Source organism: Nomia melanderi, chromosome 14 (assembly GCF_051020985.1).
Source record: "Nomia melanderi isolate GNS246 chromosome 14, iyNomMela1, whole genome shotgun sequence".
Taxonomy (NCBI): Eukaryota; Metazoa; Arthropoda; class Insecta; order Hymenoptera; family Halictidae; genus Nomia; species Nomia melanderi.
Genome location: NC_135012.1, coordinates 4,404,889 through 4,420,032, shown reverse-complemented (window position 1 = coordinate 4,420,032; position 15,144 = coordinate 4,404,889). Strand labels below are relative to the sequence as shown.

Genomic DNA, 15,144 nt, shown 5'->3' with positions numbered 1-15,144 from the left:
AACGATGAATTCTTAATTTTTTCAGATAAACAATTCGTCTTTGCTTTGCTTTTGTTTTTTTTATTAAAATATATCCTAAGTGCGTTCTTCCTGCGTTTGATGAGTACACACTCCGTTTTTTTACTTTACTGCGCGCAAAATAAGAGATTTTTCAAACGAAATTCCACAGTTAACAGGTTAAATATCGAATTTTAAATTTTTACGGCGAAGACGATATTCCTTGAAACTCGAAGGGTCACAAGTACATCGAGGAACAAAGCTATTTTGTACAACGAACATTACACAACGTTTAACATTAAATATCAGATTTTATAATCTTACTGCGTCAAATCAAGTGGTGACTGAGAGTCACCTCCCGAGTGCAAAAGGGTAATAAGTTTACAGGCGTTGATTATAGTTTATTTTCCTGTCGGTAGGAAAGTTGATGTTCGTTAATTTGAATCTTGAGAATCAGGAATTTAAAACTAGACAATTAACCTTTGCACTCCGCTGGCCAGACTCAGTGACCACTTTATTTAGCACAAAATTATGAAATTTAATAATCAATGTCAAACTTCGTGTAATGCATCATTATGTGGAATATCGAATAAAAAATGTGCTCCTTAATCTATGTACACTCTCGTCAAGTTGCTTTCGAAACACAGCTGCATCTCATCAGTAAACGCTGAATATTTCTAGTATTTTTAGAGTGCAAAGGGTGAAGACATATTCGCGTATCGATGGAAATTCACAGGAATATTCACCGAATGTTTATAAACTTCAATATGCGTCAAACCGACGTGTTCCGTACACTTGCTGTCAAACGTAATGCGTGAAAACTACAAACGCTGCAATTGTCAATTCTGTTTGTTATCAAATTACACGCACGAAAGAAGGAAAATATGGACGTTCCAGAGTTTTCCGAGTAAACAGCACGTTGAATAGGTAAAATTAAAAGCGACTCGAGTAGCTTACGTTTCAACTGATTACGCGATGCGCGGCCCGCAGTTTGTCGATTGTTTTACGAAAATTGAAAAATAGGTGGAGCGCGGACCGAGAGTCGTCGAAGCGCGAACAGACTCCCATTGAATTGTAAATACCGGTGTTTCGATGGGAACGGTGAATGGGAAGCGGGAATTCGATCGGGGAGAATGATCGGGGAGTAACGCAACACGGGGAACGCGGGGCTTCGATTCGAATAAAACGGAAATAAATGTAAAATAAACAAAATACCATGCAGATGGATGTTGAGGGACTGTGCCGATAGGGGATTGATGTGCACCGACGATACGCTATTCGCTTGATTCGGTTGCTGCTTTTTCTTCCCGAAACCCTCCAGGAACTCCATCCCTTGCAAAGAGTACAACTCTGCGGGAACATAAACAACAGAGGCTGAATAAAGATGAACGGAGGGGGAGCAAGATGTATGTTTCTCGGAAGAGATTGTTTTGCCATAAATAAATTCCAGTGATAGTGAGATGGTAATTGAAAGCACTAGAAGAGAAACAAAGAGTAAATGAACGACTGTGTGTGGTCAAGTGTAAAAGAAACAAGAGAATGAATGGAGAAATATAAATGAAACGAGAGAATAAATGAAAAAATATAAAAGAAATAAGAGAATGAATGAAAAAATATAAAAAAAAACGAGAGAATGAATGAAAAAATATAAAGGAAACAAGAGAATGAATGAATGAATATGAAAGAAACAAGAGAATGAACGTAGAAATATAAATGAAACGAGAGAATTAATGAAAAATATAAAAGAAACGAGAGAATAAATGAAAAAATATAAAAGAAACAAGAGAATTAATGAAAAATATAAAAGAAACAAGAGAATGAATGAAGAAATATAAAAGAAACAAGAGAATTAATGAAAAATATAAAAGAAACAAGAGAATGAATGAAGAAATATAAAAGAAACAAGAGAATGAATGAAGAAATATAAAAGAAACAAGAGTATGAATGAAAAAATATAAAAGAAACAAAAATAAAAATGATATAAAGCAAGAAAATAAAAGAAGCAAGAAAATGAACGAAAGGATATAAAAGAAACAAGAAAATAAACGAGACGATATAAAAGAAACAAGAAAATGAACGAAAAAATATAAAAGAAAAAAAAATAATAACAGTGAATTCTAAATATAAGATATTCAAAGGGAAACAAATGGGAGATACTATAAAAATTCCCATTATAAATATAAGTGGCCTTTCGCTCGAGAAGGCGCGTCTATGTGGCGATAGAGACATCTTTTCTTTTTTACCTTAATGCTACCTGTCTACCGATATTCTCCGCTTGGCTTGGCCGCATCAATTCTGATTCTCAAAGGTCAGCTATCCGATAATATAACGCACGATACCGCTGGGGAGGATTTCGAAATGTTCTACTTCGCGTAGCAGTTGATGGGACGCGCAAACGTTTCAATTAATGTATCATTCGAAACGATCGATCGGTTCGGAAATTGACGGACGAAATAAACGAATAATCCGCTGCGAACGACTCGACTCGTTCCAATATTCAATCCTTCCCGCATCTCTTTATAGTTTTATCGGATTGTTCGTCTCCGATAAAACTCGCGTTTGATCCGAGGAATACGAAGGTCCCGAAATCGGGGACGTTCTCATCGCGATTTCTCCCTTGTTCCTTATTTAATCTTGTGTATCTTTCAGTTAATTTAACATTTAATTAATAAATACTATAATAAATAAGCGTATATATCGAAAATATTTAAACAGTGAAACATTCGTTACTGCAAATGTATCAACTATCCTATTAACCCGAGTCGTATTGAAAGTAGTTATCTGTACAACCTTTATTATTTATAGTTGTTGTTTTATAATAGTACCTAGTAATTTCCGTTGCAATCTTCAATTACAACTAGTTCTAAACACTTCGTATCGGCTAAAAATATTGAAACAGTAAAACCTTCGCTATACTGAAAATATCAAAGTAGTTACCAGTAGAACCTTTATTATTTACAGTTATTGCTTTATAGTACTACCTAGTAATTTCCGTTGCAATCTTCAATTACAACTAGTTCTAAACACTTCGTATCGGCTAAAAATATTGAAACAGTAAAACCTTCGCTACTGCAAGTATATATATATCATTTTATAAGTCCTCATATTCAAAATATCAAAGTAGTTACCAGTAGAACCTTCGTTATTTACAGTTATCGCTTTACAGTACTACCCAGTAATTCTCGCTGCAACCTCCAATCGCAACTGCTAGTTTCAACGACTTCAAGCGATCCTATATTATACATTACACGTCACATCTCAACCACATTTCCACACGTCCCCGATAACCCCACATCAACCGCATAGCGAAAAGCTAAAAACCTGATAGCAACCGTACTTGTTCCGGAAGCAGCAGCGGGCAAGACCCTGTCCGGTCCCAGGGACTCCCTGGAGTCCTTGATCGACTTCTTCCTGCCCACGGAGACTTTGCTGCGGAAGCTGCCGCCGCGCGCGCTCGACCAGAAGCTCGCGATATTGTCCACGGTCCTGATCCTGCAGGACTTCGACGAGCAAACCGAGGCTTTCCCGAGCGTGTCCGGCGACTTGCGTCCCTTCAACTCGAGACCCCGGTCCCGCGACAATGAGTCGAACGCGTTCAAGTCCAAACTGACTGCTCCCTCCTCGTCCCGCAGGACCACGTCGTTCACGGACAGGCTCCTAGCCTTGGTCCCCGCCATCAGCGGAGGACGCGTGCACCGTTTATTGCACTCGAAACTCCTGCCGTCATTATCCTCCCGGCCATAAACGCATTTCCGCTCGCAGGACACCCGGGAATCTACGACGACGGTCAGCCCATCATCCTGCCGGGACTTCTGACCCACCGGATCCTCCTCGGCAATCTCGTGATGGTCCAGGCTGGTGGGTTCGAACAGGAAACTCGAAACAGACGAGTCCAACGAGCTGTCCAAGGAAAACGTAGGGTTCTCATAGGACACCCGATCACTGGAAGCCTGTTGTCTTCTCTCCGAGAACCTCGGACTCGAAGTCTCCTCGCAGCTCTTCCACCGGAAGATGTGCGTCACCTTCGGCGACAGCGGGTTACCGGCGATTCCCGCGGGTTTGTCGACATCCTTACGGTTCTTCCTCATGATCCTGTCCGTCAGGCACAGCTTAGTCTTCAGCTCTTTGCTGATCCTGCGCGAATCCAGCTCGTTCTCCCGCGTAGCCGGCTGCGCCTCAACGGCGGGAGCTTCGGGCTCGTTTGTCCAGGGATTGCCGATGATCTGTGTATTCCCGGCGGGACTGGAGGACTCGTCGACGGAGGACAGCTTGTTGGCCGGCCGTTTCCTCGCGCGCTGGTCGAGCACTTTAACCGGGGACAGATCGAAGCCCGCGTTCAGCCGGAGGCTCGCGTGCGCCCGCAGCTTCGACATCAGCTTCAACGAGGCGCGGAAGGACCTCGACCTCTTCAGGGTCGACATCCTGTCGCCCGACGACCGCCTCGAGAGCAATTCCATCTTCGGGCTGCACGCGGAGGATCTGCGAAATTTCATCTGGACCGTCTGCCGGCTCGGTCTACTTGAACCCAGCGATTTATCCTCGTCCGCTCGAGCCCGCTCGAGTCCCTCCCGTCGTTATTCCCGGTCGACTTTTTCCACCGGAGACCCCTAGGATCTCGGCCGTTCGGATTTCCGTCGCGTCTCATCGATTTCCCCGGCGAGATCCCGCGGAACGACCGATAAAATATTCTCTCTGCGGCCGTGCGCACGGGTATATATTACCTCCGGTGTCTCTTTGGCAAAGAAAGACTGTTTTAATCGTGGCCCCTAGCTCCGGACCGGCTTCTTTGGTTCGATAAAGCTGAAAAACGAGCGGTTTCGTTCAACCTGGAACGATCGGCGTCCCGCGCTCTCTCGCTTTCGGAAAACACGATGAGCATATCTCGGGGGATAATTGTTCGCGTTACGTGCAACGGTCCGCGGGGCCGCGCGGCATAAAGTTTTACGCCGCCTCTTAACGCGGCGTAACGATCGAGGCCTTGAAAAATATTTCTCAGTTAGCGGGCCCGTATAAACGCGCGCCCCCTGCGCACCCCCGCGCGGCTGATCCACAGCGAGGGACGTAAAACTTCGAAACGATATCCTTCGTCCCTCATCAAACTTGATGGCCACCTTTAACGGCGCAGTTAGAGACACTGACGCGAGCAATCCCGACTCTGCGTTTAACAATCCGCGCGACAATTGTAGCGGCGAGACGCGCCACAGGTCGCCGTTACCTTCCCTAGCGGATTCGACAGCGAGGATCAACTCGTTGAAGCTAAAGCTTCACGACTTAGAGATACTTCATTAGAAACTTCATCGATCCCTGGAATTACTGCTAACTTCACTTTGGTTAAAGGGATTCGTGAAATGGATCCTTGCAACAGTGTTTTAGATGACAATTCAATCTGCAGGTCTTAGTACTCTATCGGGAGTCCAAATCGCGAATGGAAGTCGAAGATCGAATGTATAATTAATCAAGAACGCAGTTTCGTGGGTTCGTTGAAATTTGTAGAAAATTTGTTGAATCTACATTCTTTAATACGCTGGGTGTCACCGGTGACCTAAATTCGAATTACTGTAATTCATTCGATTAAACGATTATTTGAAAACTTTTCTGTTATAAGTAATACCAATTAATGCACTGATATTCAACAATTAAAATAAACAAAGGAAAAGCAATAAACGAAATTCAATTACATAAGTTGATATTACATTATTCTCATTTTCTATATTTGTCTCGGCAAAATCGTGCGGCACTCAACGCGTTAAACTCTGTGAATTCTCTAAATTTTCCACGATTCGTCGGAAGTTCTCCATGCGAAGAAGGATCGTTGTGGAGCCCGAAACAATCCCCCGGCACCACCATAACTCTCGCGTCCCTAATTCCGTTTACAACGAGGCGAGTACGGGTCGAACCGTTCAATAATTCACCGGGAAGAAACCGGCCCATAAAATTTCATATTCCCCGAAAACCGACTCGCTGTTCCTCGGAACGTTACGAGCAGACGCTGGTCCCATCCGGCGAGGAGCGAGTCTTTGACGATCGTTGATCGGAAAGAGGATCGCGGCGAACAATGGGACCGATCAGCGCGCGCGTCGCACGGTGTACTGGTGGCCCGAAACGATTTTATTATTTACTCAGGACAGGCAGCGCAGCCGCAATTGCCCATTACGAAGAAGTGGCCTGAAACGACGATGTCGCCTCTTCCTCCTCGAGACGGGCGTGACAATTTGTTAGGCCAATGAAACTTATTGCCGGCGTCCGTGGTCCGGCCGGGCAAGATCGAGGGCGTCTGATCCACGGGAAGATCCACGACGCCGAGGTAAACGTCCTTAACGCTAAACCTACCGAGCAATTGAATTGACTTTTCGAAATTCCTTTATAGCGACTTCAAGGGTGCATCTATTGAGACTTTAATTGATTTACGATTCAGTTGTTGTATGAATGAGTCAATTTCTTGAATAATTTCTCAGGGAAATATCTGTGATTTTTTAATAATTGTAGAAAAAAGAAATCAGGAATGCGTAATTTTGACTCGTGTAGATTTAGTGTTAATGCTAGATCTACCGATCAATTGAATTGATTTTTTCGAAATTCCTCTATAGAAACTTCAAGGGTGCATCTACCGAGAAGTGCATCTTTGAAACATTATTTTTCGGCAGAAAACTAATTACGTTGTAAAACAGACAATAAACTCAGAGGGAGAAAGAGTTAAGATAAAGCGCGTTAAATTGCAGTGTTGATACCCGTGAAAAATTCCGCGGTTAAGGGGTTAAAGAAGCGTTTCGAATTTCTAGCACGAGTATATCCGTTGCATTTTACATGTATCTCAACCCTTTGCGGTCGTAATTTTAAACCTTTCATCGTTCTAGTCGTATACAATGAAATAATTAAAGTATGAAATTATATACTCGAATATTCATTATTAAAACGATTTATGTAGAAATTACTGCATCAAACTTGTCTAAAATTTAACAAGTACTCTTAATTTCTAAGTGAAATTAACATCAACACAAAGAGTTGGTATACAGCGAAATAAATTAAAATATGAAATTATATATTGGAATATCCATTATTAAAACGATTTATATAGAATAGAGATCTATTACTGCATCAAACTCGTCTAAAATTTAACAGGTACACTTAATTTCTAAGTGACATTAACATCAACACAAAGGGTTGTTATACAGCGAAGTTAATTAAAACATGAAATTATACATTATATATGACGATTTATATAGAATAGAGATCTATTACTGCATCAAACTTGTCTAAAATTTAACAAATACTCTTAATTTCTAAGTGAAATTAACATCAACACAAAGGGTTGGTATACAGCGAAATGAATTAAAAATACAAATCGCATGTCTTATGCTAGCAGTGAACCCCTTCGATTAAGATTCGTCGTTGCGACGAAAGAATAACACTGTACAAAACGCTACAAACTGTCAACACAGATAACGTCCTCAACTTCCGGAGCCAAATCGGTTTCGGTCGGTTCAAGCGATCTCAGATCGTTCTCTCGGCTGAAGGAATCAAAGTTGATGTTCCGGAAACACGGGCAGCCGGATGCGGTAATTGGAAACCGGACAATGTTTGTCTTTAGCGGGTTATACCCTCGGACATGGACGCCGAAACGATAACGCAGGCTGTTATTCCGCTCGGACGAACAGTGGACGCAGGGTGGAATCGTAAAATCTATGCAAGAACCGTGCACTGACCTTACGACCCTGCGTAGGCCCCTTCCCACGGAAGCATGGGTACGAAAAAGTAAGGTAGGCAACGCTCAAACGAAATTGGAAAACAAATCCCACGCTGATCTCGCAATCGCGATGCGAACTGCTCGCAGAATGGAGATTGTGGAAAGCCCACGACGCAGACTTTTGTCATCGCACATCGAAGATGGGGGACTGAGGAAATAGACAATTAACCTTTCTCAATCTTTCTCAATCGATTATCGTTCGATAGAATGCAGAGAATTCGAAAATGCGCCGAAAGACAGAAAAATGAATATATTCAGCCATACTGCAAAGTTAGAGGGAACGAATGTTAACCCTTTGAACTCGACAGGTGACTCTCACTCACTATTTGATTTGATACAGTGAAACTATAAATTTTTATATTTAACCCTTTGCACTCGAGGAGTGTCTTTCAGTTGCCATTTGCTTTGACCCAATAAAATGGTAAAATTTAAAATTCAATATTAAATTTTATTTAATGTATCAACACATGGAACGTCGAAATAAAATAATTCTGTTACTTAATTTATACAGGGTATTTCTTTATGTTAGTCGTAAAAAATATCATAATGAATATTTGTCGAGAAAAATATTCTCGAGTGCAAAGGGTTAATATCATATTGAAATAAAATAGCTTTATTCCTCCATGTACGTGTGATTTCCCTTCGAGTTAGTTTCACACAGAGATATTAAAATATTTCTAGTGAAAAACTAAAGTGCAAAGGGGATGAAATATCGAATGTTGAAATCAAGAAAACAGCATTGTCACGAATCGTTCGTTCACATCTAGGTGTTTAGCAACAGAAATTCGCTTGAAATCGAACAATTCGAGGCCTCTCCTCCTGTTCTTGGAAATCGAAACGCGTAGAAGCGTTAATGATCGAGACGTTATCGTCGTTCGAGAGAGCAGAACGGCGCAATCGAAACGATACGTCTAGAGGTAATCGCGCAAACGAGTCGGGACGAGTGCATGTTAAACACTGGCGAGTGTAGCGGTATTATAAATACATCAGCGATTAGATAGACGGTGGATACTGGAGCATTAACGGGCAGATGGTTGACACGGAACAGTTCCGGAACGGTGATTAACGCGCGGACTTTAAGGGGTGCGCAATGATGGGTCTGAAATTTATCATTCAGATTCCTGAAACTTCTGAGTTATTTACTAAACAAAACGTCGAGGTTTCCTATAGCGATCTATAAAATATATCTCCTTGCATCTCGGACGCGAGATTCATTGCTAACGCATTGTTGACCCTTAACCCTTTGCACTCCGAATTTCTTCCGCATTTTTCCTGGATAACTCTGTATTGTTACGATGTTATTTGAAATGCAATTGAAAAATAGCTTGTAGAGAGCAGTGCAAACGATTCTCCTTAATAATATTGAAAATATAATAGTATAAACTATGTTAAAAATATCTTGACATCACACCTATGAATAAAACTGAGTCACGCTCGACACAGGAGCGCAAAGGGTTAAGCATTCGATATGATTCAGCTTCGTCCATCGAAGCTTCCAACCACTCTGAGCTTTCGATTTATATTGTATACGTTCAGTTTGAGATGCTGACGTTCTTAACCAGTTAACCCTTTGCACTCGAAAGTTTTCCGCTTGAAATATTCAGTACTTTCTAAACAGATATAGACAAGATTCTTTAAAATGAATTTATCAAGAAATCACACATAAATTAGGGAACAAAGCTATTTTCTTTTAATATTTCACGTATTGATGCAGTATGCAAAGTTAAATGGTAAATAGAAAAGTTTATAATTTTCCTGTATCAAATCATCTCGCACCTGGGAGTCGCCCCCGAGTTCAAAGGGTTAACATCTTAAAACTCTTAATGGTGCCAACTTTTTCAACGATGGATTATTTATTTATGAGACAAATATATAATTCTTCTTCGTTTCGCTTTAGTTTTGCGTTAGGATATATTTTAAGTGCATTTGGCCTGCATTTAATGAGTATACACTTCATTATTTGATTTTATTGCGCGCACAATGAGAGATTTTTCAAACTAAATTCCATACTTAACTGGTTAATCGACGTTAATAAGGCGAACGAATGAATCAACTATTCAGTAGTTTGCTGATCAGCGAGTCCGGTAAAAGGAAGAAAAGGAAAGTGTAGGAGAAAAGAGTTGCACGCCCGCCCCGACGCACTCGAATCGATCGGGAGGAATGAAACAGCCTCTCGCGATCGCAGATTCGAGTTCGTTAGAAGTTAACGAGGTAATTACGGGCCGGTGGAATGATAATGGGGTAATTAGAGCCCGGGATAACTAAATCGTTAGCGGTCCGATTTGTCTCGGTGATCCTTCGATCGCGGCCGTGTGACGATCGACGGAAGGGAGCGAGCTCGTAACGGAATTTTCCCTTAAACAAACCTACTCGGAGAACCGGCGAGTTTTTCATCGAAATCCCCGTCCGATGAAGCAATTAGGAACCTTCGGTCAGCCGTGATATAGTCCTTGAATGTCAATAGATTCCAAAAGCGGAGGGAGAACCTTATTTAGCAACCCTTTGCAGTCGATAGACGACTCAGTCGCCGATTGCTTCGATATAGAGAAACTATAACATTCTGTATTCGACGTCATGTTCTGTAGAATGTAATTGGACGTGAAATATTCGAATGAAATAGTTTTACTGATTGTTGTATTATTTATATTTAACCCATTTGCGTCAAACCAAACAGTGGAAAATTGGTCCTCACCGTCATGTTTCGATTGCATCAAAATAAAAATGGTTCATAGTATAAGAAAGTAAGAATCTTTCTCTTTTTTCGTGATGTACAAATTACACAACGGTGGCGCGGATATATGCGCTTATAATGCAAATGGGTTAATGGGGTTAGTGGTTTAATTAATTTATTAAGGATTAATGAATGTCTGGGGAAAAACTTTCGAGTCTAAAAGGACGGTTCGTTAATTAACCCATTAAGTCCCAGTGATCTATTAACCCTTTGCACTTTTTCTCATTGGTGTTACCAGCAATTCTAAGCAATTTTAATAGAAAAAGCATATTAACATATAAATAAACGATACGCGTATGAAAAGAAAAGTCATAGATATATTTCATTGTTTTTATCGATTATAGATATAAATGTTATAACATATTGAATAATAAAGCTTTACAGTTTGTAATGATAAATTTTAAATGGCTCTGCTCTGGAGCCCTCGAGTTCAAAGAGTTAATAGATCACTCACTCTAAATTGTTATAGGCAATTTATTTGTTAACGTATGTTCTCAGTAATCTATCTATAGATCATGCTATATATAGTATATTGAATATGTCAGATTCTTTTCACTATTTTTCCAAGAGAGTACTCATTCGAAACACAAAATTTCATCTAAAAATTCAGAAAAAAAATTTCATGGGACTTGGTTAATCGTGGATTATTAGGATTCATAGGAGAACTGGCTCATTAATATTCGCCGGGTCCTTTTCAATTGGCGGGTAAATCGCTGTAAATCCCAGCAACAATGCGACTCGAGGCAACAAGACAAAAGGGGAGGAAAGGATGCGCGGTGTTCTGTTTTTCAACGGCCATTGCGCTAATAACCGCTAACAATGCCTCCGTTTCCCCGTTCTACGACCACGCGATTACCATCTCGCGATTGTTACGGAGTCAGATCGTATCGGTGCCATTACGCCGCGGGATTTTCTACGAGATTAAGGTTCGAAGACGCGCTCGTGTTCCCGACAGAGGATTTCTCTATTTTTCGTGGAAATTGCTGCTAACACGGGGTTCCTTTAACTATCACAATTACTTACGATCAGAGATGATTGAGGAAATTACCTTATTAGGATAAAATTCACGCAGTTCTCTGGGTAACAATGAATTGGTTCATTGGTTCATGAATTCTTTAGCTCAATCCACCGCCTTATGATTTATTTCTTCGCTATGATACAACTATTTAACGTTGATCATTTATTAGGAAAAGAATAGTTTACTCTGAAGATTAACGACTAATAATAGAAAAGTAATATTTAACTTATATTCAGAAACAATAAATAACATAGTTGAACATTTTTCACGAGTCTGGCAGAGTATTGTAGGTCAACAGGTTAATGAATGAATGTATCACGTAACAGCAAGTTATTAAAATTATCTACGAAAACATTCTCTGCGTTTTTGATCTAAAAACCCACATGAACCCCCGGTAGCTGATATAATAGAATGAAGAATTCTAACGATAACGATTAAACGTGGCAAATGAAGAATTGCGAGTCGAAGCGACGAGTTACGGATAATTCGCGATTTTCTATCGAAGTACCAATGATTTTCCGGTAAAAACTACGTTCTACGGGATCGATAGCGATCAACGATCTCGCAAATGGATCCACTGATCCTCCCAGACGATAGAAAGCAAAGATAGAGAAAGGAAAATCGGGCAGGGACTTCGATCCGCGGATATTACTTTCCTCCGGGGAGCGAATGGAATTAGAACTTTTACTACTTCCTCGGGCAACGTTCAGGGAAGCTCGCCGCGGCGGCCATTAAGAGAGCGCTAACGAAAGTGGATTATATTAGAGAAAATTGCGCGGCGGCGTTTTCTTCCGCGGAGATGAATAAATAAATCTGCCGGGCCGGAACGAGCACGCGATGCTTCGATAAAGAGAAAAACAAGCCGAGAGAAAGGGAGCGATACTCGAGGAAACGAGAGCAGAAGGAGAACCGCGGGAAAGTCGCTTTGAAATTGTAATAACCGCGCTGTCGATCGTTGAGAACGTGAGACTAAACGGCAACGAAAAAGAAACGGCCAACGCCGACGAATGCTGGACAGTTTTTTGTTAGGAACAAAGGAATCAGCCTGATATGGTAACCCTTTACACTCCAGTTTTTAGAAATTCAATCCTGACGCGAGGTAATTCTTTGAAATTTACTAATGAAGAAGTATTTCAGTATTTCGTACAGTGACGAAAAGTTTAATATGAAATATTGAATACTGAACATTAAACATTCAATATTAAACGTCATAATTCTACTTTATCTAATCAAGCGACTGAGTCACCTCTCGAGCTCGAAGGGTTATCGATCTTCGCGGCACAACTGAAATTGAACAGAATGGAACGAAGGCATTAACACTATTTCTACCGAAGGTGTCAAAAGATACCTCGTAAAGTTTTAGCTGATTTTTAAATTATTTTCTCAGTTGAATTATCTTTCCTCGATTGAGTCTTCGACATTTCTTACAGTTAATCTTGCAACCGTTATTGGAAAAGTCGAAAAGTCAATTCAGAATGTACGACGAAGTTTAACTCTGTGCATTCGACAATATTTTTCATTAAAAATATTCATTGCTTTCTGACTAAATATTAACGATATTTTTCGCAACTAACACAATTTATTATCTTGTATAAAATAAGAGAGAACTATTTTACTTCGATGATTTATGTGTTGATACATTGCACAAGGTTTAACCCTTTGTGGACGAAGATTCTTTGAAATGTAGAAAACCTTCGACAAACGAAGCTAAATTATATATTGATTGCTTAACACTAGAACTACCGTAACAGTCAAAATGACTGGTTTCGATTTTTTTATTTAGCAATTATTGACATCTTCGAAGCGTTGAATATTCGAAATGATTTTGAAAATATAGATAGTTTCACTAGAGTACTATAATGAATGTCTAAAGAAACTGAAAATAATCTATTGTTACAATTTTTATAAAAATTGCATATTAATCGTATTAAATACTCGGTAATTCTGGTGTTAAATACTAGCTAATCTCTTGCTGTCCGAGTAATTAAATCATTCATCTGCGACTCAGTCTTCCAAATATGAACGTTTCATCTCGCCGAAATGTCGACATTCAAAGAGTTAATATTGGATTGAAAATTTTATAAGTTTGCTGCGTCGAATCAGGCGACTGTAAGGCCCCTCTCGAGTGCAAAGGGTTAACCCTTTGCGGACGAATGTCGACATTTCGGCGAGATGAGATGTTGATGTTTCAAAGACTAACAAATGCCAACAAATGATTTAATTATTCAAATAGCAAGAGATCAGCACGTACTTTCTGGTTTTTCTATTATTTAAGCAATTGGTATATGATTTAGCTTCGTCTGCTGAAAGCTTTGTATATTTCAAAGAATCTTCGTCCGCAAGGGGTTAAAATAATTTTAAGTTGAAATTTCAAAAGACGTTTGTCGATACCTTCGATAGGAATAGTGTTATAAAACGAATGCCGGTTGTCCCAGTGGTAAATAAACGAGCTAGGTCGACCTAGGTCGCAGGGAATTGTTTGATCCCGTGGATAAAGTTTCAATTTGCACGTAAGAATCCTCGGCGGACTGAAAAATGGAGCGAGTCGCGCAAATAACAATTAAGTCGCATGGCCTCCGGTCTAGTGTTCCGGGTCACGGTGTTTACCTCCCTTTTATAAGGACGACCCCGTTATCCCTTCGATAAACAACGATCCGCTTGATTCCGCGGGCCGAGTCACCGTTTCACGGTGTTCTTAATATGTCGGCGTGCCGTGACGGGGCACCCGCCTCGCCCCGCGGGCCACAGAGTTAATGGACCGATCGGAGAAAAAGCCTGGAGAACGGAAGCGGGCCGGAGAGAAGCAATTTCGACGCGAGGAATCTGCGGGATCTTCCATCACGAGGCTAATTGATTCGAAGTGTCGGCGATTTAGTGGACGGGGGGCGTACTGGATATTGGGGCCAGTGTTCTCACGTGGAAATCTGGAAATCTATCGAGACGCCGTTAGAAATTAGGGCAGCAAGTGGCGACGGAGAGAACATTAGTAACGTCTCTGCAGTTTTCGAATAATCTAGTGTGCATCAAGAATAGAAGTGCTTATTAATTAATAGATGATTGTTGTTTGTTAACACTTAATCGTATTTCTGTGATTGTTAAGTTTGTTAGAAACCGGAGCAGGAATTATCGAATGAGAGATCGTTAGAAATATCTCTGCATTTTCCAAGAATCTACCAAGAGCAGAGCTACTTATCATTCAACAGATGATTTTCGTCTATTAGAACTTAATTGTGTTTCTGTGATTGTTGAGTTTGTTAGAAACTGGAGCAGGAAGTATCGAACGAGAAATCATCAGAAACATCTCTGCATTTTCCCAAGAATCTACCAAAAGCAGAGCTACTTATCATTCAGTAAATGACTTTCGTCTATTAGAATTTAATCGTGTTTCTGTGATTGTTAAGTTTGTTAGAAACTGGAGCAGGAAGTATCGAATAAGACCGTCAGAAATATCTCCCTTTTCCAAAGAGTCAACCTAACCACATCAACCTAAAGATATCGTCATTCTATAGGCATTTGACAAACACACTTCCACGATTACAAAGTAACGTCTACGCCCAAAAGGCCAAACGTAACCATACTCGTGGGAATTGTCCCCTAAAGAGTGGAATCTAGCGAAAGAGACTACAAAGCGTCTCTTTGAGTCATTGTCCGCCT

At 40.6% G+C, this 15,144-nt stretch overlaps 1 protein-coding gene across 17 annotated transcripts in view; it reads right to left on the bottom strand.

The window, feature by feature from the left end:
• Positions 1–15,144, bottom strand: part of wake (ankyrin repeat and fibronectin type III domain containing protein wide awake) — a 212,862-nt gene that overhangs the window by 22,324 nt on the left and 175,394 nt on the right. For 2 of the 17 annotated variants that reach the window (XR_004235003.2, XM_031976793.2), the window contains exons 1-2: positions 3,335–7,035; positions 1,213–1,347 (exon numbers count right to left, since the gene is read on the bottom strand). The exons of 9 other annotated variants lie outside the window; for them this stretch is intronic. Coding sequence is in view for 7 of the 8 variants with exons in the window: in XM_031976793.2 (XP_031832653.1) it covers positions 1,213–1,347; positions 3,335–4,490 (1,291 nt within the window). In the remaining variant the exon portion in view is untranslated. Of the gene's footprint in view, positions 1–1,212; positions 1,348–3,334; positions 7,037–15,144 lie in introns of those variants that run through there. 6 more of the 17 variants (XM_031976801.2, XM_031976800.2, XM_031976792.2 and 3 more) reach the window with 5 other exon arrangements.